General features: G+C 47.5%; 2 protein-coding genes and 1 long non-coding RNA gene across 4 annotated transcripts; 1 reads left to right on the top strand and 2 right to left on the bottom strand.

The window, feature by feature from the left end:
* Window positions 1–30: 30 nt before the first annotated feature.
* On the bottom strand, window positions 31–13,817 carry LOC127602736 (phosphofurin acidic cluster sorting protein 1-like). Of its 2 annotated transcripts, none has more exons than XM_052069083.1 (24): window positions 13,531–13,817; window positions 11,988–12,075; window positions 10,773–10,862; window positions 9,657–9,782; window positions 9,441–9,585; window positions 9,264–9,355; window positions 9,078–9,155; window positions 8,933–8,989; window positions 8,700–8,860; window positions 7,974–8,067; window positions 7,807–7,887; window positions 6,880–7,001; window positions 4,406–4,535; window positions 4,230–4,334; window positions 4,043–4,149; window positions 3,799–3,953; window positions 3,616–3,726; window positions 2,104–2,206; window positions 1,990–2,032; window positions 1,866–1,908; window positions 1,636–1,774; window positions 1,314–1,558; window positions 1,123–1,242; window positions 31–1,055 (listed from the first exon to the last, which is right to left on the bottom strand). In XM_052069083.1, exons 1-24 carry the CDS (start codon window positions 13,656–13,658, stop codon window positions 937–939), a joined length of 2,682 nt encoding a protein of 893 aa, XP_051925043.1. In that variant the 5' UTR covers window positions 13,659–13,817; the 3' UTR covers window positions 31–936. The 2 variants fall into 2 exon arrangements, with proteins under 2 accessions (XP_051925043.1, XP_051925034.1); XM_052069074.1 differs by having other exon boundaries at window positions 8,933–8,992; window positions 13,531–13,816.
* LOC127602822 (uncharacterized) lies at window positions 3,760–4,668 on the top strand. Its single transcript, XR_007962885.1, has 2 exons — window positions 3,760–3,889; window positions 4,006–4,668. It is a non-coding gene; the product is annotated as an uncharacterized LOC127602822 (long non-coding RNA).
* A 522-nt stretch (window positions 13,818–14,339) lies between the features above and the next one.
* Window positions 14,340–21,219, bottom strand: sf3b2 (splicing factor 3b, subunit 2). Its single transcript, XM_052069095.1, has 21 exons — window positions 20,925–21,219; window positions 20,583–20,629; window positions 20,450–20,500; window positions 20,154–20,369; window positions 19,987–20,083; window positions 19,818–19,918; window positions 19,644–19,746; window positions 19,454–19,554; window positions 19,184–19,381; window positions 18,702–18,824; window positions 18,466–18,546; window positions 18,170–18,397; window positions 17,848–17,997; window positions 17,700–17,789; window positions 17,514–17,621; window positions 15,760–15,867; window positions 15,539–15,684; window positions 15,324–15,425; window positions 15,154–15,253; window positions 14,879–15,067; window positions 14,340–14,516 (listed from the first exon to the last, which is right to left on the bottom strand). The coding sequence occupies exons 1-21, from the start codon at window positions 21,052–21,054 to the stop codon at window positions 14,445–14,447; spliced, it is 2,541 nt and encodes an 846-aa protein (XP_051925055.1). The 5' UTR covers window positions 21,055–21,219; the 3' UTR covers window positions 14,340–14,444.
* Window positions 21,220–21,355: the final 136 nt, after the last annotated feature.

The following is a 21,355-nucleotide window of genomic DNA, read 5'->3' as shown; positions in this document are numbered from 1 at the left end:
TGTGATGTAAACAAAGTGTACAAACACAGGTTGACACAATAGCCATCTGTGCCGTCTTTTCGATTTAACAAAACAAAACGAGAACTTTTCATTCACTTGTGTTTGACAAATGCATCCATGAAAAAGCAGTCCTACAAAACATGAAACAGTGTCACATATGTACAAGCATCATCATCATTATTATTATTGTTAGAGGCAAAACGCTGAAGAGACGACGGCTCATGTGCAAAACATCTCTCCACACGTCACTCACAACGTAGATCCATTTACAAGCAACACAATAAATCCGAGAAACGTGGACTTGAGCACAGAGAACACTTTTCAGCACCAAGAAAACACACAAAAAAAAATCCTTCTACTTACCGACTTTGTTTTGCATTAATTTTCCACACGGCCTTTCATAAATTTAGACATCACAAATGATTTTTTTTAAACAGTCACCTACTTGGTGTCCTTATGTCGTATTTTTTGTTTCACACAACACGACATATACACACAGTGGCATGGCAAACCTGTTCTGTGCAATGGAAGATACATTCTTACACATACATAGCCACTTTTAATATACAGTGTTCCCCTGCATAGTCACAATTTGATAATAAACCTGTTCACTGTTTTTTTTCCTTTTAAACATATCCTCCATTATTTAAAATACTTATCCCATCTTCATTTAGTTAGTCCATAACAGAAAAGCAGTGCTTTGCCACCATCATGTAGCATCTGTAAGTAATTATAAACCTTTTTGGGGCGTCGTCAACTCACACATTAGCGGGGGAACACTGTCGTACTTAAAATCTCACAATAAGGGTCCCGGTTGTGATAAGGGAAAGCATAAGGAATGTGACGGTTCGTCTGGATTGCATAAAGCGCAACGTGTGTGCATGTGTAGGAGGGGCAAGGGTCAAGCCGAGGTGCCCACTGGACAACCGCTGCCATCTAGGAGGGGGGCTTGTTGTAACCGAATAGTCCGACAGGAAGGTATTTGACGTGAGTAGGCCACTGGGCGGCCAACTGGAAGAACTTGACGTCATTCCACTCGACACCGTCGACAGACACTGAAGATAAGATAAGATAAGATAAGATATTGTTCAAAGTGCATGATACGCTGCTTGTTATGGTTACCTTTCAGGATTGTCTGCTGCTGCTTGGCCGAGCAGATGAGGCGACTGATGCCTTCGATCATCTGACTCTTGGAGTCCACCTCCTTCTCTTTGGGTTTCTTTCCCAGGAAGATGGTGGCCACTGGGGACAACAGACACAACATGAGCAGAATGAAACCAAAGACGACAGGAATCTTTTGACTTTGCTCACACCTTTCTTGTTCTTTTCCTTGGTCACCACCGTCATGGCCATTGTACTGAATTGAATGCCGTGAGGCTCGCCTCCACCGCCCCCTCCCGGCAGCCTGCTGACCTGCAGTGAGCGAAAGGCACTCTTCAGCGTGTTCTTGCAGGCCGTGTCGCGCCGCTCGCCTTCTCGCCTCTTCTCGGCCAGCGACGCCAGCCAGTAGTCCACCTGCAGGCCAATGGCGTCCACGCCATGTGACATGCCGGGGCTCCTGGGAGTGAGCGGTCGCTTGTTAGCATGTTTGTGCAGCAGCAGGCATGGACGTGGTTCTTACGCTAAGATTCTTACCCCTGGACGGAGACGCTTGCCATGGATGGGGACGGAGGGGGAGTGGCCGCTTCTTTGATCATCCCTGCGGGGGAGCCGTGGGATGGCGGGGACGAGGAAGGGACGGCCAAGCTCACAGCAACGCCCTCCTCTGTGTCGCCTTAACAACCGTAATTTTTTTTTAATTAAATAAAAATCAAGTGAGATTATGACATCATCAAAAGGGGGCCATCCTAGTCGTTTTTACTCACCAGCCAACAAGGGTCCTGACTCGATCACGCCCACCTTGACCACCTGCAAAACAGGAAGTGATGTCAGTCAAAGGGCTAGCCTCTATGTACCAGAGGGCTAAAAAAAAAATGAGCAAGCGCTTACACCGATGAAGGGAATAAACTTCTGGTAGGATTCTTCCTCTCGCCTGCAGAGAGACATCAACCATTACTGAGCACACAGGAAGTGACGCCGGCGGCGGGTGGGCACGTTACTCACATCCTGTGTTTGCAGGTCAACATGGCCTCCGCGATGGGAAGTTGGTGAGTGAGCGTGGCGCCGCTGATGTACTGAGCGATCCTTCCCGCCACGTCCAGTAGATCTGGACGTACATGGAACTCATGAGTAAGTCTCAAGGCTTCAGGGGTTCTCATAGTTTGGGAATTTTCATTATCGTACCGTATCGTAAATCTAGCTAGTTTTAATACGTTGTCAGAGTGGGTATTTTTTTTTTGTTAGCTTAGTTTTATTTTTGTCAAAAATGCTTTATTTTGTGTATTTATTTATTCATCCCGATATGAACTACTGTAAAGCAGGAGAGTTGTTACCTAGCGTCGCATTTTGGGTTTCAAGTCATTAAAGTCAAGTCATAAAAGTCATCAAAGCAGAGAAGCCATTTGCCGCGCACGTGCGGCCGTTAGCCTAGTAGAGCTTTTTTATTGGCTGCTGCTAGATGACGTGGCTTCTTGGCGACATGCAGTAAAAGGACCACAACTGCTTTGACCTTCTTTCCTTCCGGCCATGCTGCAATACCCCCCAAAAATACACAGTAAGTATCAAGTACAACTTTATTGTCAAATGTGCTGCATGTAAGCACAGATGAAATTTCCTCCCTCTTAAACAGACAACAAGAGGAGCCGCTGCGGGTGCCCGCGCCGCCATCAAAAGAACACTTAATATTAAAAAAATCATGGATTGAATCGGTACAGAAGATGAATGAATGAATGAATGAATGGATTGAATTAATTGCAAAACACAAAAATGAAGGATATTTTCACTCTAATTATATACCGGGAGTAGTAGATTTTTGCAAGTTTTGTAACACCTAAAATGTAAGTTAGTTTTGTTGAAAATGTATTTTTAAAAATTATATTTCATAAACTAATGTTTAATGTTATGTATAATAATGTATATGTATATGTAATATGTAATAATATCCATCCATTTTCTGAACCGCTTAATCCCCACTAGGGTTGCGGGGGGTGCTGGAGCCTATCCCAGCCGTCTTCGGGCAGTAGGCGGGGGACACCCTGGATCAGTTGCCAGCCAATCGCAGGGCACACAGAGACGAACAACCATCCACGCTCACATTCACACCTAGGGACAATTTAGAGCGTCCAATCAGCCTACCATGCATGTTTTTGGAATGTGGGAGGAAACCGGAGCACCCGGAGAAAACCCACGCAGGCCCGGGGAGAACATGCAAACTCCACACAGGGAGGCCGGAGCTGGAATCGAACCCGGTACCTCTGCACTGTGAAGCCGACGTGCTAACCACTGGACTACCGGGCCGCCCTTTGTAATAATATAAAATGTATAATAATGTTTTCAATTCAATTTAATTCAAGGTTCAGTGGCCAAAATCAAGCTAACCGAAATAGGTTATACAATCTTGCTCAGTCACATGTTATATTTGCACTCAGTATCTGTACTTGATTATCTGTACGAACACACACATGTGGTCCAGACAACACAGACGGCAGATTGATGACATCATTGGAGAGGCGTTACCTGTGGGAGGAGGCTCTGTACGACTGAAGACATCTCGCCAAGCGCCATCTAGGAAGGAGGAGCTGTAGCGGTTGTCCAGGGCACCCAGATGCTTGGCGACCGGATGGGAGCCTGCGTAGGGAATGCAAAGGTGACATAAGATGTGGTGGGCGGAGCTTGTCAAGCACCAGCGTTGCGGCATACCCAGAGGAACCACCAGAAAGCGCATGTGGTTGAGCCAGTCGGACGTTTTGTTGGCCAGCTGAGTCACGAAGAATTGCAAGATTGCAGCCAGGTAACTCTGGCTGCCCACAGCTGCCACCTTCACCGCGCGTGGCATGGAAGCGTTACAGTTGCAGCTGCATAGATCAACGCAAATAAAAACCTTGACCCTTTGACTTTCTTTTCAAGTCATATCCACAATGTGAGGTGCCACACAAGTGCTCACAACTTTTGGATGCGCGTGAGAATGGCGGACAGGACGGCCTGGATCTCCGCTGGCGAGCAGGTGGACACCACCGGCTGCTTGTGCACCTGCAGCTGCTCCAGTACGTACTGACACACGCGCACGCACACACTCGGGTCACAATGTGGGCGCAGACGCATCGGTGGACGGTAGCGCGGGCCAGGCCTACCTGCCCCTGCCAGTCTCCGCCATGGACCAGGATGAGACTCTCCGGGAGGGCCGAGTCAGCCAACAGGATGTGGTTGAGCTGGTCGTACATGGCCTTCCTCAGCACCTACACACGCAGACGAGTGCTTGCTCTATAGGGCGCAGACAAGCGGGGCGGTAACGGGCGACCATGTTTACCGGCGTGCCGTGTGCGAGCTCGGGCGACCTTTCCGAATCCGAGCTGTTGGCGCGCTCACTCGGCGCTTTGGACTTGATGGGGGTGCTGCCGCTGCGCTTCTGCCTGGAGGGGGTGTGGCCTCCGTCCAACCTGCATATCAACAAACTGTTTCTTAGTGTTGGTCAACAATAGGTGCCGGGTCGCAGAATGTGATCGAGTACTAGGCGTCTACTTTTTGACTGACGCTTCACACGTTCAAATGACGGCAGTAGAGATTCATTCATTCATTCATCTTCCGAGCCGCTTGATCCTCACTAGGGTCGCAGGGGGTGCTGGAGCCTATCCCAGCTGTCTTCGGGCAGTAGGCGGGGGACACCCTGAATCGGTTGCCAGCCAATCGCAGGGCACACAGAGACGAACAACCATTCGCACTCACACTCACACCTAGGGACAATTTAGAGTGTTCAATCAGCCTGCCACGCATGTTTTTGGAATGTGGGACGAAACCGGAGCACCCGGAGAAAACCCACGCAGGCCCGGGGAGAACATGCAAACTCCACACAGGGAGGCCGGAGCTGGAATCGAACCCGGTACCTCTGCACTGTGAAGCCGACGTGCTAACCACTGGACTACCGGGCCGCCGGCAGTAGAGATGAATTCTAAAAAAAAAAATCACCATTCAAGCTAAATGACCCTTTTTGTCCTTAATCACACTGGAAGGGTTTCTTTACTATGAGCAGTGTTGCTCCAATTAGCTTGAAAAAGTAAATCAGTTACCTTACTAATGACTTTAAAAATTAGCTACTTTAGTGACAACTTTGTTTAAAAAGTAACAAAGTTAGATTACCGGTACTCATTATTTTACTTAAATTCAACAGATGACGACATCACTCGTTCGAAATAAAATTGACAACCGGTTCTGCCATTACTTTACCTCTTAAGTACATTTTTAACAGTGATGTGTAAGAATCAAAGTTCTTTTTAAAATAAAAATGTGGTTAGCGCATCCACCTCACAGTGCAGAGGCCTGCAGTTCGATTCCAGGCTCTGACCTTCCTGTGTGGAGTTTGCATGTTGTCCCTGTGCCTGCGTGGCTTTTCTTCGGGTACTGCGGTTTCCTCCCACATTCCAAAAAACATGTGCGGCAGGTTAACTGAACACTCTAAATTGTCCTTAGGTGTGACTGTTGAGTGTGAATGGTTGTTCGATACTGTATGTGCCCTGAGATTAGCTAACAAAGAGTTCAGGTTGGGATAGGCTCCAGGACACCCGGGACAGCGGCTCGGAAAATGGATGGATGGATAAAATGAAGACAACCTTTTTTTTTTAACTTGACATAAGCAATTATTTTTATTTTCTAAAAAAAATGAGCCTTGATGGATTCCACTTCACATAAACAGCTACTTGGTTTCAAAAATAAATCAAGTCTTTCTAGACTTCACTTAACATAAATAGCTTTTTAAAGTGTTTTGGCCTGACCTACAGTATTTATTCATTCATTCATCTTCCTAACCGCTTGATCCTCACTAGGGTCGCGGGGGGTGCTGGAGCCTATCCCAGCTGTCTCCGGGCAGTAGGCGGGGGACACCCTGAATCGGTTGCCAGCCAATCGCAGGGAACACAGAGACGAACAACCATCCACGCTCACACTCACGCCTAGGGACAATTTAGAGCGTCCAATCAGCCTGCCACGCATGTTTTTGGAATGTGGGAGGAAACCGGAGCACCCGGAGAAAACCCACGCAGGCCCGGGGAGAACATGCAAACTCCACACAGGGAGGCCGGAGCTGGAATCGAACCCGGTGCCTCTGCACTGTGAAGCCCACGTGCTAACCACTGGACTGCCGGGCCGCCACAGTATTTATTAACTGTGAATATTCTTGTGATGTACTTTTATGATGTAATTTTTTTTAAATAAATATAATGATGAATTTTGGGGGTATCACCACACAGTCACAAAGCCTTGTGGGACTTTCTCTTTATGTTCATGTTAGTTGGAGGTTTGGTTTTGTTTTTTTGGACACACAGTTCATGTTTTGAAGCTACACTTGGTCAACAGCACAGAGTGAGGAGTGTAACGTAATATTTTCTTTAGCTGACACAAACTCAAAATACTGACTGGTGAAAACATGAATTCTCTCTCCTTCCTCCATTGTTACTTCACATGTGATCAAACCAAGAGTCAGTTAACAACACTACAACCAAATAGGCAAAGATTGAGAGGTGACAATGAGTTTCTGTGAAGTAATTGTCAAGTAACTGAAGTCAGATTATTTAATTGAGAAAAGTAATCATTTAGATTCGTCATTACTGCAACAAAATGTATCTAATCGAGTAACATGTTACTTTCTCACGCCGCACCGGCATCACCGACGATGAGAATAGTTGAGCTTTAGCCACCAGGAAGTAAGTGTAACCGGATGGTGAAAAGGTATGTTAGGCTGGACAGTGCAACAAAGCTGGCCCAATGCAACCATGATGGCCTTCTGGTTACCGTGGCGATGGCGCCGGTTGGCTTTCACTTTTGCCGGTCTTCATGGGCGTACGAGGTTTCTCCGGCACGGAAACCGTGATGCTGGGCGCGGTGTCGGCGAGCAGCTCCTGATCTGCCCCTTCCTGCGTGCGCACACGTGAAACACCAAGGCTTAAGCGAGCTCAGCACCCACTGCATTTAGGGCCATGCACCCACTAGGGGGGCGCCCAAGAGCAATTAACAGTCTACAGCAGGCATGTCAAAAGTCCGGCCCGCGGTCGAATTTCATCCGGCCCTCGGCCCCTGTCATAAAATCAGTGCCGTCTGGCCCGCAGGTTGGGCGCAATGGAACACGTGTTGCATTGACTGAGGTCTCGTAGACTGGTGAGTGATGTTTCATAGAGTACTGCTTCCCTCTAGTGGCTAAAGGAGTAATAGCATTCACTAAATGAGTAATAGCATTTAGACACTAGAGGGCATCACTCACAAGTTAACAAGACATCACTCCGTGTTTATATTGACTGATATGTCATATTTCAAATGATCCTTGCAGTTACAGTGACTATTGAAAAGTCATGGTGATACATTTTATCTTTCAAATCAATCAATTTGCACTCAGGAGACTTCTGTTTAAGAAAAAGTCAAGTGAATAAGCAGTTGCATGTGATATACCCGTTTCAAATGAACCAAAAGAAATTCTTAAGATTGTTGAAATAAAAATAAAAATGGAACTGTGACACAGACTGGCTTACTAAAATTTGTTGAACAATATTGTTGTTCAATGTAAAGAATGTCAGCCAAGGTCGGCCCCCCGACATTTTACCACATAAAATCTGGCCCCCTTGGCAAAAAGTTTGGACACCCCTGGTCTACAGAGTCTGAAGTATTGCGAAACAACGCAAAAAAAGATTATTACGCCACAGGAAACCCTCAGGAGGAACTTCGTACCAGCGTCTCGCTCTCCGAAAGTGCCTCGTCCAGGGTGCGGCTGTGGGATGTTTTCATCTTCTCCGTAGGAAGGTGCTCCCCCTGTTGACGGAACTGTGCTCATCATATGACAGGCAGACAAACCCCAAAAAAAGAGCCTCAGTCTGAAGACCTGCAAGCTAACGTACCGGGCTCAGAGTATCCCGGCCCAAACTGCCTTTGCTGTTCAGACTTCCGATCTCGGTCTGGGAGCTAGACTGAGACATCCCCTCAAAGAAGGGCCTGCGCACAAAGAGCATTTAACACTGTCCCCTTGTGGCTATGGGTACACTATTTGCATTACAATCATGTTTCTGATACTACCCTTGATAATAAATCGTGCAGATGCAGAGATGTTTTGTGTTTGAAACAACTTAAGAATCCCCCTACTAGCTTAGTGCTTACATATAAGTGAACACGCCATTGACAGGTCAAGACTTAGCATCGATAGCAATGGTGTTAGAACACTTTAAACAGATATTTGTACGACGCATATGGTTTGTCCTCGGTAAAACTGCAGCAAGCGACTGAGTCACTTATAGAAGTTGTATTATTTATTGCAAAGTGTCCTTGGTTGTCTTGAAAAGGCGCTTATAAATAAAATGTATTATTATTGTATTATGTGTTTCCATGACTGCAGAATACTGCCCCCAATGGCCACTGTGGGCATAACAGAAGGAACAGCATGAATTGAATTGAAGAATTTAATCAGCGGCACAAATTGTTTAATTCTTTACATTCTATTTAATTGTCATTACGCTGTTTTTTTTAATCAAATAAAATACTAGACAATGCTATTTTCTTATTTAAAAAAAAAACACTTTTTTTGAATGCTGGGGTTAATTACTCTAGTAGTCCAACAGAGGAGCCGTTACCTGAGTTTGGGTTTGGGCGTGCTCATGATGCTGTCGGTCTCCTCCATGTCGGGCCCGCTGTCGCTCGGGTTGTACATCTCCAGGCTATCGTAGAGCTCATCCAGGTCCTCCTCCACTTCCTGGATCTGCTCCCTGGACACGTGCTCCAGACCGAAGCCCACCTGGGCGCGACAGCGAGGGGACATGGGTGAGGCATAGACCGCGACGCCTCCCTCCCCGGCATCCAGACGTACCTCATCGGTGACTTTGAACCTCTTCAGCAAGGCCACAAACTTCTGCTTGATGTTTGGCTGCTGCAAGCCACGATGCAGACAATGATGAAGAAAAAAGGACGGATCGAAATGACCCGGTTGATGTGTAAGGCGCTCAAGAGCTCACCCTGGTGATGGCGGCGTTGGACGTCAGCTTCCGCCGGGGCTTCTTCTTCCTTACTTCCTCATCTTCATCGTACAGGTACTTAAAAGAACGGGTTGACAAACGTCGATGAGAGCTAAAAGATGCTCAACAGGCAAAACAAGGAAGTGCTTCCCAAAGGTTTGAGAATCGAGACGCGTGTCGCCTTACTTGTCCGTGGATGGGATCGTCGCTGCCCTCCTGCTCAGATGAGTAGCTCTCCTCTTCCTCCTCGGAGTAGTTGTCTATGTCTGGAGATCGGTCTGGACAGAAAAAGACTAACTGGAAAAACGGTTGCTGGGGGTAGCAACAAAAAGTTGGAGTCAATGGACATTACGGAGGCTGTACCCGACATCTTGGCCTTGGGTCCCTCGTGGTCGATGGGCTGGCTGGACAGCGAGTAGACGCGCATCTCGGCCACGGGTAGCGAGGCGTCCTTCAGCTGGCTGTGCAGGCCCAGAACCTGAGCGCCCTCACTCGGGTGCTGCATCACCTGGAAGAGGAGTCAAGCGGCCCCCCGTTACTTCAAGCGCCTGCAAACTCGCGGCGGCAATGTCGACGTACCTCGGCCATGTTGATGAGGCCAAGGGCGAGCGTCTTGTAGCCCAGGATGGTCCTGTTCTTGTAGCGCTTACGGCGCTGCAGCATGATCTGCAGCTTGTTGGCGTCCCTCTTCAGGAAGTGAGGGTACTGCACAAAGAGCAAGCAAAGCAAGTTACTTCAGGCAAGAAGTCGAATCGGAGGACGCCAACGGGCAAAACACTCGGATTCACATTTCAGGATAATGATGGGTGTTCACATAAGATAAGATAAGATAAGATAAGATAAGATAAGACAAGACAAGATAAGATAAGATAAGATATCCTTCATTCGTCCCACACTGGGGAAATTTACAGCCTCCAGCAGCAAGAATGTATGTAGAAAGAAGAAAGAAGAAAGAGAAAAAAAAACAACAAACATCTTTCAATTAAATGCAATATGAACACAAAATGGATAAATCGCAGTACTATTTACAATTTTCCTTCACATCATTTAATTACTATTATTATTATGATTGTTAGGGGCGGCCCGGTAGTCCAGTGGTTAGCACGTCGGCTTCACAGTGCAGAGGTACCGGGTTCGATTCCGGCTCCGGCCTCCCTGTGTGGAGTTTGCATGTCCTCCCCGGGCCTGCGTGGGTTTTCTACGGGTACTCCGGTGTCCTCCCGCATTCCAAAAACATGCGTGGCAGGCTGATTGAACACTCTAAATTGTCCCTAGGTGTGAGTGTGAGTGCGAATGGTTGTTCGTTTCTGTGTGCCCTGCGATTGGCTGGCAGTCAATTCAGGGTGTCCCCCGCCTACTGCCCGGAGACGGCTGGGATAGGCTCCAGCACCCCCCGCGACCCTAGTGAGGATCAAGCGGCTCGGAAGATGAATGAATGAATGAATTATGATTGTTATTTTTTATTCATCAGCCTGACAGCAGTCGGTAGGAACGAGCGTCGGTATCTCTCCTTCTTGCAGCGCGGGTGTAACAGTCTCTGGCTGAAGGAGCTACCAAGTGCTGTCAGGGCGGGCTGGAGGGGGTGGGAGGGACTGGCCACCATAGCTTTTAGCTTAGTTAGCATCCTTCTGTTGCCCACGCCTATGCCGGTTCTAAGGATTAGTGTGCGCACGCGAGAGCCAGTGTGATGTTTACCTGCAGAGAGAAGGTGAGCTGCAGGTCGGTCTCCGTCAGGCCGGCTGAAGAGAGAAGGATTTCGTTGGAGCGGAGGATCCGCTTGGAACCCTGAACACAACAGGCGGCGGGTGAAAAGGTGAAAAGTCCTGCGAGAATTTTCCCTTGTCTATTTAGCTTTAACGCTCGCTGTACGATACTACAAAACTATTGATTACTCTAAAATGGTTCAATGATTTTGTTGTTTACGATGATACTAATGCAGCGTGTTATACCGGAGACAAATTCCTTGTGTGTTCTACATACTTGGCCAATAAAGATGATTCTGATTCTGATTCTGATTCTGACATTCACTGCCAGAAGACTATAAAATTAATTCTCGGTTGAACTATTTAACGGACGGCCCAAAAAAAATCGAGTAAACAGCCGTGGAGCTTTTTCTGCTTGTTGCGGATGAAGGTCTGCCCAATCCAAAATGATTCCCGTTCTTATTGACGAAGACTATACTGTACTATCTTTGACCCTCCCACACACCAAGAAGGGGACGGGGGTATGAATTGGCCAAACATAACAACGTTTGGGGCGGCCCGGTAGTCCAGTGGCTAGCACGTCGGCTTCACAGTGCAGGGGTACCGGGTTCGATTCCAGCTCCGGCCTCCCTGTGTGGAGTTTGCATGTTCTCCCCGGGCCTGCGTGGGTTTTCTCCGGGTGCTCCGGTTTCCTCCCACATTCCAAAAACATGCATGACAGGCTGATTGGACGCTCTAAATTGTCCCTAGGTGTGAGTGTGAGTGCGAATGGTTGTTCGTTTCTGTGTGCCCTGCGATTGGCTGGCAACCGATTCAGGGTGTACCCCGCCTACTGCCCGGAGACGGCTGGGATGGGCTCCAGCACCCCCCGCGGCCCTAGTGAGGATCAAGCGGTACAGAAGATGCCATGAATGAATGAATGAATGAATGAATGAATGAATGAATGAATGAATGAATGAATGAATGAATGAATGAATGAATGAATAACATTGTTTGCCTCCACGGTATTAACCGGATTCAACTAGTATGTGTGCCAAAACGTGTCATTGATAGGGAAGGCCAAATAGAAGCAAGTAGAAAGGTCACAGCGATATACTAAAGGCCGAGCTCAAGTCACCTATCTAATTATGTATGCCTAAAAGGCCTAATCTAATACAAGGAAAGAAACGAACGTTCACGCGCCCACATGTGACTTGTGAGCGCTCACCTGCAGTTTGACGGCAACGACCACCGATGTGAGGTCTTTGTCCAGCTCCTTGAGAAGGACCAGCTTCTTCAGGGTCAAGCTGAAGAGCCTGATGCAGCACACACAGCAAAAGTCAGACATTACAGTAAATTACCGCCATCGCGTGCAGGGGAAAAGGGGCGGGGTGATGAAAAATGCATAGATCGTAGCCGATTAACCAGTGGTAACCAACGTGGTGCCCGCGGGCAACAGGGAGGCCCCAAGGACCACCTGAGTAGCCCGCAGGCCTGTGATGGGAGATTATTGTCTCGGAATTATTGAAATGTGATTATTTGAAAATGTAAACCCTGGCAAAGATTCCTGAAAATAATGTGTTGCAGCTGGCATTTATTTGTTTCCACATTATTGAGAAATTATTGAGAACATGATCAGTGTCTTCGTATGATTCATAATGAATTGCCCATTGCATTAATCACTGCTCAGGAAGTAGCTCTTGGTTTCAAAAAGGTTGGTGACGCATGGTTTAGAGTTTTGAGTTTGTTTGTAAGGGGGAAAACTCAATAGTTTGATTAAACTGAATTTATAAGGTTACCATTTTAAATATGTAGCAGATTTTTTTTCCAGCAAAGCAAAAACATACACATATGGTGAGGATTCTCTAGAACTTCTACCAATGACCCTGGCTAAACTGAGCTCTTCCCAATATTATCAAGGTGAATTACTTCAACACAATACTTTTTTGACACCAATCCGCAAATTCTCAAAAACAAGGTGTAGCTTGTTTAAGATTCCCCCCGACCCCGAGTGAAATCAAGACAAGCTTAGTTACAAGAGAAACCTTTTTTTTCATGCTTGAAAATACATTAATTTTTTTTTGACACAGTAGGCAGTAAGAAAGAAAATCTGACAATCACAGTTCACAAATTAACCCCACTAAGGGCGACAACAGCTTTCGAGCTTTTAGAGACTACCTCCACATGTTGTATGGGTATAGGTAAATTTGGATAATAGCGAACCACAAATATGCAGGGGGTTGCTGTATTGCCTATGTTGTTTTGATGTTCCACATCATAACACCGCCTTGAGGTCAGAGGCCACTCGGCCCAATGAGAGATTCTAGTTTCCTGCCATGGGGGCGACCAATCACACAACATTAGTTCAACATCACTTCCTGGAAAAGCATCACGAGCGCCTTGATAAACAGGAAGTGGTTGGGGGTGTTGCGACAGCAACACAAGCAAGAAGACCAGACTTTAAAAACAACAGGCTGAAGACAGCCATCTTGGACGCCTCGGTTTTAAGGGCTGCGTTGCCATGGCAACAGGCTGCAACCAGCAGTTAACACGACCGTGTGTTGCATACACGCCAGGATGAAATTAGTCGTTGCCATATGATGTCATGGACGAGAATACGACGCACGTTCACACCAGAACAGAGCTGTAAGTGATGTTTGTGGTCAGCTGACGCACACGAAGGGATGTGGCAGGTAAACAAAAGGTGACCCCCACGACCACAACGCCACCGTCTCCGCTCGATGAGCTCAGCCCGCTTCCCCTCCTCGTACCTGGGCACGCAGCTGGGCGAAGAACGGTCCACTTCCCAGGTTGCGAATAAGTTCATGTGAACCGGACGGTTAGATGAGAGGATGACCGGCTTGGAGGGCTGAGGCAGCCCCCCTAAGCCTCGCTCCATGCTGGCGCTCGCAGGAGGCTCTCTCGCCGTCCTCTCCGCTTCCTCCTCCGCGTTTTGCCTTTCCGCACTAGGCGAAGGCGACGTGTGCGCGCGTTAATGGCCGCCAGGTAGCGAGCACGTCGTCGAGTACGTCCAGAAGCACGCAGGAAGCGGAAATCACCGAGAGCGCGCCCCTCTGTGAGACGTACGTGCGTAGAGAACGTGCGCGTCACCGTCGTCGACGTGCCCCTACCGTTCATTGAAGAAAAACGCGTTTTGGAAATCTTAATTTGGCGTTTCTTTTGAGCACTTTTACAAAATAGTACACAATGAAACCATTAGCAAAAACGCTTTGCATGTTAAAAACAAAACAAAGGAATGATCATTTCGTGATTAATTTTGTCAAATTCGCGTCTTCCTGTCATCTGGAGGGCGTGGCCACCCACAAGGAATTTGAACCACTCTCGTCTACATTGTGGAGGTGATTAGGAGCCGATTAAAGGAGGTTAACAGATAATCCCAGCAGGGTCACCTTTCATACTAAATCGTGTCAGGTGATGCCAAGTTCATCAAGTGTACACTTGTTTGCAGGCAGGCGGCCAGAGTTGAAGAAGAAACCTCACAGTGTGTTTTTACTTCATACACATTATGCTTATGAGTGGCCTCAGACAGAACACTGAAAAAACATCAGGAAAAACAGCATTGGTTTGATGGGATTTATTTACAAAAAAAAAAAACACAAGAGTTCTCACAATGTATGAAAAAAATCCGAAATAAAATGTCTTCTTGTGAAATAAAATGTCATGTTTAGAACTTGAACTCTTTGTATTTCTTGGCACCGCCTCGCGTGTCCTGTGGTTGAGCCTTCCTCTTCTTTTGCTGGGGGTCACAAGGGCATTGTGAGTCATGACATCATCAGCATCATCATTAAAATAAAAGCCACAAGATAGTAGAGGGAAGTGTGACATATGCACTGTTTTATAGATAGAAGAGGGTTTGTGGGCTTTGTGGGGGGGTCTGTATTTATAAAAGGTCTTTGCACTATAGGTATGTGAAAAAGTGGAAATGATACATATATTATAAGTACGTACATGGGCTTGCACTTCTCAGTGGATAATTTATGTTTGGTAAAGGTGAAGCGGAAGAATGACGTCACAGTGGCATGCTTATAGGGCTAATTTTTTTTTAATTGCACGTTAAAGTATGATCATGGTCGCTGTCATGACCATGTGGGTGCGTACCTTCTGTTTGGCGGCGTGCTCAGCCACCATGTCACTGAAGTCCTCCTTCTCCACTTGTGCCTGCTGCTCGCGCACATGTTCCTCGTACTTCTGAGTCATGGCCATCGGGTCCAGCTCCAACTCATCGGGCGCCAGCGCCACCTCCACGCCGTGAGTGTCACCGATGCCGGCCTTGCGCCCTGCCATGGCCTGACGGCCACAAAAGGCACACGTAAGACCTCCGGAGACGAGTGAAGAAATAAGTTGAAAGTATGCAAATGTGCTCGCTGGCTCACCGCTGACATGTCGTAGATGTGCGTGGAGGCCATCATGGCGGCGCCCACCGGGCCTGTTCGTCTCTCTGGAAGGACGGTGAACAACTGCGGCGTCTCGTTGCTGCCAGAAGAATTTGTTCGATGAAGAAAAAGAGCGAGAGACAGGGACACCTGATGGAAATGTCTCTCACCCGTCCATTGCCTCCTCTATCTTCTTTTTTCTCAGCTCAATGAGTTCAGGGGTCTCCATGCCGGCCGGGACGGATGAGAAGCCTCCCGGTGTGATCAGCCCGCTGGGAAAAAAAGAAAAAACAACAATTTGTTCCTTATCCACATTAACATCTTTGTTACAATGAGATTTTTCGAATGTTAATGTAAGGCACAATGTCGCCCCGCCGCTCCCTACCTGTCCGCTGGTGTGAAGAATCCTGTCTCGTCCGGTTTCTCCTCATCGCTCTCCTCCTCCTCCTCCTCTTCTTCAGACGACTCCTCATCAGAAGGCTCCAGCTCTCCCCACGGTGTTCGGTCTACTTCCTCCTCCTCCGCTTTGGCCTGCCCGCATCAGTCAGCACATTTGAGCTCATGACTCACAGGAGACCCTTCGCGCTGGATGCGGCGCCAACTCACCTGGAAGTCACCGGAGTTGGTCCCAAACACGTCGCCGTAAAGCGGCTTGCCCATCTCGTCCACGGGGGGCTTGCCCCAGCCGCCGGCATGGTAACCGAACGTGCAGTTCTGAAGGAGAAGGAAGAGGAGGTCAGGTATCTGTAACTCACTTCAATTTTTACTCCTACATTTTAAGACATCATACTTTTTACTCACTACTTTGTCAAAATATACTTTTTTTTTTTCAACCCTGCAGATGACGGCATAAGAGCCTAAAATTAAAACGAGGCGAAGTCAACTGCAGTTCAAATCATGATTGACTTGAGATCTTGGGGTCTTATAAGGCAGGAAAAAAAAAACAGGGAGAACGGTGACATGGAGGAAAGTGAACCATGGAAAATAAAGATCATGAAACAGATTTGAAGAAGCAAACTATTCCCTGTCGTTCATAATCTCCATAAATGTTTGATGCTGTCAGCTACAACAATGAAGTGTGTATTTGTGCAGGCCAAAAAAAACCCTAACAGAACACCAGCCGTCAAAAATTATCGTCTGATCTAAAAAAAAAAACAAACAAAGCTGTATTTTTTTCAGTTGTTATAATTAGCTACGGGAACGCGTTTGAAGACAAAACGTAAGCCAACACTGGCAAGTTTTTTTTTAAACTTCCTCCAAGTACGAGCACTATGAATATATTGTTTTTCATGGCCGGATTTCAAAATTGGTATTGTCTATAATTGACAGCAACAATTTATTTGAACTTTTACTTTCAGTGTATGTGTGGTTTGACAGTAAACTAGGAGTGGTGGCGGTAAAAAGCCTGGTGCCTCATTTATGAAGAATCCCTCACCGAGCCCATCTGCCAAACTGCTCATCATCATATCATATCTTGTCGCGCCAGTACTGGATCCATTGCTTGGCAGCATCACTAGTGTCTAAGAGGTCTTGATCTGTGCAGGTGGGCCCCAGTTCACAGTCCCGAAGAATGTGCTCCATTGTTTGTATTGGGTGGCCACACGGACATTCACTGCTGAGTGAGAGTCCCCATTTATAGGTGTTGTTCCGAGTCTTGCCTACTCTGGTTCTGGCTCTATTTAATGTCACCCAGTTCCTTCTTGAGAGGGCTGTTCCACTTGGAAGATGTTCGTTTGGGCTTTGGATTGCACCATTTAGTGCAGAGCTGTCCCATTCTCTCCATTTTTCGAGCCTGTGGTTTGTTGACTGCTCAGGATCTAAACTATGGACAGTCATAAAGCTCTTTCTGGACTTCAGTCTTCTTATTGATTCACTATGACCATAGAGGGGGTGTCTTGTGTCATTTTCTTGATTATGCTTTTGTGCCCTTGCATGAATGTCTCTACGCATGTGTGGTGGTGCGATGCCCGCCAATCTGTAGAGTGCTGGCAGTGGTGTTGGTTTTAGTGTGCCAGTAATTATTCGGCATGTGTTGTTCAGCTCAGGATCTATTTTGTGAGCATTGCTTGCCCATGCTGCTGAGCAATATTCAGCAGTAGAGTAGCATAGTGCTAGAGCTGTTGTTCTCAGAGTTTTAGGATCTGTTCCCCAGTTAGAGTTAGCAAGTTTAGCTAATAGGTTGTTTCTTGTGGCTACTTATAGCCAAACTGCTTGTCTATAAGTAACTGTGTGATGCGTGAAATCAGGTGATCAACGGCTCCCCCATCTCTAAAAACTCGCAAGTCGGGTCACTCGTATCTTAAGGCACCACTGAACAGAGTGCAAATACTTTTCCCGCCTCTGGTAATGCTGCTTGATACCTCCGGAATGGGTGAGTTGAGTCCAGGGATCTTGAGGTTAGGGTATGATGGCGGGGGGCCATACCTCTGCATGGCAATCAGCCACGGGGGAGGAACCTTGTGGGAGTTCTAGGAAAGGAGACCAAAAAAATGCCAATGATAGGTGCTCCTCATTACCACAGTGAGCCGACGGGGGAGAGGACTTACAGGGCCGACCGGCATTCCCAGCGCTATGCGGAGCTCCTCGGAAAGGTCGCCCGGCTTCTTCTCCTTCAGGCGGGTCTCAAACTCTTTACCCTATACGTACACACAGTCAGCCACGTTGACAGGCAGCACACGGCGCCGATGTCAGTACCTCGTAGTAGAGGTCTCCGTGGATGGTCAGCTTGGGTTTGATCTGCCACTTGAAGAAGGCGTCGTGAAGTTTTTGATAGTCGATGTCAATCTTTCCCATCTTGGGACGAACTTTCTCCCGCATTTTGGTTTTCATGGTTTTGGCGTCCTCCTGCAAGACACGGTAAACGTCTGCGTGTCATTCATTCGGTTCATTTTGAGTTGGCAGAAGAAAAAAAAGTTACAGATGTCATTTCAGAAAAACAATTTCGATCCAGCTAAACACAAAGCACGAATGACACCCACATTTGTAAAGCCGGCAATGGTGGTCCAGCCCAGCCTACCTTCTCCTGCAGGGCCTCCCTCATTTCCTGGATGCCAGTCCTCCTGATGAATTCTGGGAGCTGGAACGGCGGCTTCTCAATTCCCCTCTTGCCCTGAAGGTACTTGCGCTTGAAGCACCAATGGCGAGGAACCGGCACTGTGTTCCGGGTGGCCTTCAGGTGCACCAGCAGCTTGGGCTCCTGCGCTGTCACGTCGTGCATCTCTACCACATCTGGGCGAGCTACCAGCTGGGGGGCAGAACACAGGTTGTGGTCACCGACCCGCGTCTGGCTGAAGGTAAGATAGGACGGCTTGCCTGCTTGAGCTCAGCCACGGAGAGACGATTCATCCGCCTCAACTTCTTCTTGGACAGCTTGGGAACATCTGGGTGGGCTTCCTGTTAAGTGTGGGGCAAAATAATAGTAATAATTCTTGTTTACGTGTCTGAATATTTAGGGCACAATACTGCGTATCAGGAGTGATTCTGAACACAGCCAATCTTCATTGTAGAAACAAACCAATGTGCGGACATGAAAAGGACAATGGCCCAACCTCATCGCTGTCGTCGCTGTCTTTCCTCTCTAACTCGAAGCCTTTCTTCCTCAGGAAGCCGATTTCCTGCTTTTCCGCCTTTTCGGGCTCTTTCTCCTTCTCCTTCTTCAGATCGTCAGTGAGCTGTAAATCATATGATTGCTCATTATGTTCCGTTGACGAGAGCCCAATCAGTTAATCGGTAGCGGATTTAATGGGTCGATATTAGCTCTTTTCAGCAATTAAGAGAACGTTTGGCTAAGTTTCAGCATATGCGTGTCTGTAGAAACTCATTTCTTGACACGGAAACTCTTTTTTTAAGAAACACAACTTAGTCAATGCTTATACGTTTTGACATCTGGTTTTTATCATTTGATTAATAGGTCATCCCCCAAAAAATTCTGCCACATATCGGAATTGGCATCATCTTAAAGAAAACACACACAAAAAACATCCTACTAGTCAAACACTTCATTGGACGCCAGACAATCACATGGACTCACTTTGAAGGCGTCAAAGATGCGCTTGAAGATGATGTAGCTGGAGTCGTATATGTCTGGCTCCTCTGTGACATATTCTATCTCCACTTCTGGCTCCTCATCTTTCTCGTTGCCTTCCTCCTTGCCCTCGCCCTGCTCCTTCTTCTCCTGAGCACGCGTGCTCTTGCTCTTCTTCTTGCGGTTCCTGCGCCGGCGGTTCTTCTGAGGGGACGAACTCAAATTACAGCTTAGCCTAGCAAAGACACTGACTTCTTGAAAGGGAAAAAGACTCACATCCTTCTTGGACATGCGGCCTTCGTCGTCTCCCGCCTCCAGCGCTCCCAGCGCAGAGTTGCTGCCCCCCACGTGCGCGTCGTCTTCTGCTGCTTCTGCAGGTAGAAAACACAGGACAATTTTCAATATAAACTCAGGCAAATAAAGAGCTCTTTCTATTGTTGAGCAGCTACAGGATATCAACCTGCAGGGTCCACATGCTGCTCCTGTCGGATCTCCTTCAGTTGCAGGATCTTCTCTAGGGCCTGAGGGATCTTGGGCCCCCCAATAATAATCTCGTCCCCCTGCCAGGGCTTGAATGGAACATCACACATCACATTGTGTAACATGATGCTCCTCAGTTGTTTACCATCAGGCTGCTCACCTCCCTGTTGTCCTCCCCTGGAGGCGGCGGCGGCAATCTATGACGCTGAGCGGCCAGCATGGCGATGCCCGGCGGCAGCGCCCCATGAGGATCCAAAGCAACTGATGGACACACAAGCAGGCCATAAGGGAATGAAGCGATTCCAAGGTGAACAAGCTCACCTACATACTTTGCACTGCAGTGACGGGGGCCATCGCCCTGCCCACCGGACCGTGCTGCATGTTGACCATGTCGTGGTGACGTTCCTGCTCCAACAGCATGGCGGCCTAAGTATGGAACAAGTTATATGGCATCACGTCGGCTCTTCAATCATATGTTTGAGTCTCCTCCTCTTACCCTGTTTTGCTGCTCCAGAAGGTCATGGTCCTCCATGACACGGGAATCATGCTCCTCCTGATGCATCATCATGGCCGCCCTCTGTTGAGCCATCTTCAGCTGGTCATCCTGCGACAGGCCTGGAGGCGGCATGCCAGAGCCTTCCATGGACATGTGCATGCCGGGGGGCATCATGCTCATCGACGCGTGCAGCATTCCCCCCATCCCGGGAGGCATCTGGTGTGTAGGTCACATAACAGTGAATAGGCAAGGCAAGACTGGGATGGAAACATTCAGAATTAAGGTGAAAAGTGTACCTGAGAACCCACTCCATTGTCATCATGAGGGTTTCCCAACAGAATGCCGGTCTGGAGAGGGAAGAGCGTCCAAAAACACATGAGCACACATATACAATAAGAGAGCAGCAGACAGAAGCCTCTCTGAGTTTACCTGGATCATGTAATTTTTCAATCTATCAATCAACTCTTCTCTTGGACCTAGGCGGCAAATAAAGACAACATCAAATGCAGAAATACAAAGATTAAATTTGCGAAACGATAACTAGCTCACTATGCTAATAATAAACAAATAGGCATTGAACTGTCGAATTAGTAGGTTGGTTGTTTTTAGTAGTTTAAACATGGTTAACAGATCGTAAATAAGGACAAAAGGACATCTCGTTTTACCATGAAACGGGCTACAAGCTAGCAATTATCGTTAGCATAGCAACATTTAGCTAAACACAGGCGTCGCTACCGGACTTTCTACGGGGTTTTCACGGGCTTTTCTTACCCATTACGGGCGCACCAATTTCGGCCAACTTGGTCTGGAGCTGCCGCTGGCTCCAAGAATTCAATGCCGCGATAGCACACCCCAAATCGGACGGGTGCGTATCAGCTCCCGGTGGCGCGTCGGAGGCCATGTTGAACTTTCAGCGGATGCAACAATGGCGGCGCGTGTCATGGGGAAAAGCTTCATTGTGACGCAATGCATGACGGGAATGCAGAAGGAGCACTTACCTATGGGGAATGCAGTCCTATACAAGCAGCGAGTGTACCTTTAGACTTTGCTGTACGTCTTGTAATTGTCACATATTTGTGTCAACAGTACATGTTCTTTCCTCACAGTTTTAATTTTTCTTGAATTGTATTTGAAATACATTTTCCTAAATTTTTAGTTTTTGTCATACGCATCGATCTTATTGTTATTATTCATTGATTGTG

This window comes from Hippocampus zosterae, chromosome 1, assembly GCF_025434085.1.
Source record: "Hippocampus zosterae strain Florida chromosome 1, ASM2543408v3, whole genome shotgun sequence".
In the NCBI taxonomy this organism is placed as follows: Eukaryota; Metazoa; Chordata; class Actinopteri; order Syngnathiformes; family Syngnathidae; genus Hippocampus; species Hippocampus zosterae.
This window is presented reverse-complemented; position numbering and strand designations above follow the sequence as displayed.

Coding starts and splice junctions, on each gene's coding strand:
- LOC127602736 (XM_052069074.1), bottom strand. CDS start 13,658: ATGGAGCGAGGCTTAGGGGGGCTGCCTCAGCCCTCCAAGCCGGTCATC. Junction 3,727..3,798: donor CTTTCTGGTGGTTCCTCTGG/GTATGCCGCAAC, acceptor TTCCCTACGCAG/GCTCCCATCCGGTCGCCAAG. Junction 1,909..1,989: donor AGTTTATTCCCTTCATCGGT/GTAAGCGCTTGC, acceptor CCTGTTTTGCAG/GTGGTCAAGGTGGGCGTGAT.
- sf3b2 (XM_052069095.1), bottom strand. CDS start 21,054: ATGGCCTCCGACGCGCCACCGGGAGCTGATACGCACCCGTCCGATTTG. Junction 17,998..18,169: donor GGGAGGCCCTGCAGGAGAAG/GTAGGCTGGGCT, acceptor CGTGTCTTGCAG/GAGGACGCCAAAACCATGAA. Junction 15,426..15,538: donor TTCTTCACACCAGCGGACAG/GTAGGGAGCGGC, acceptor TTTTTTTCCCAG/CGGGCTGATCACACCGGGAG.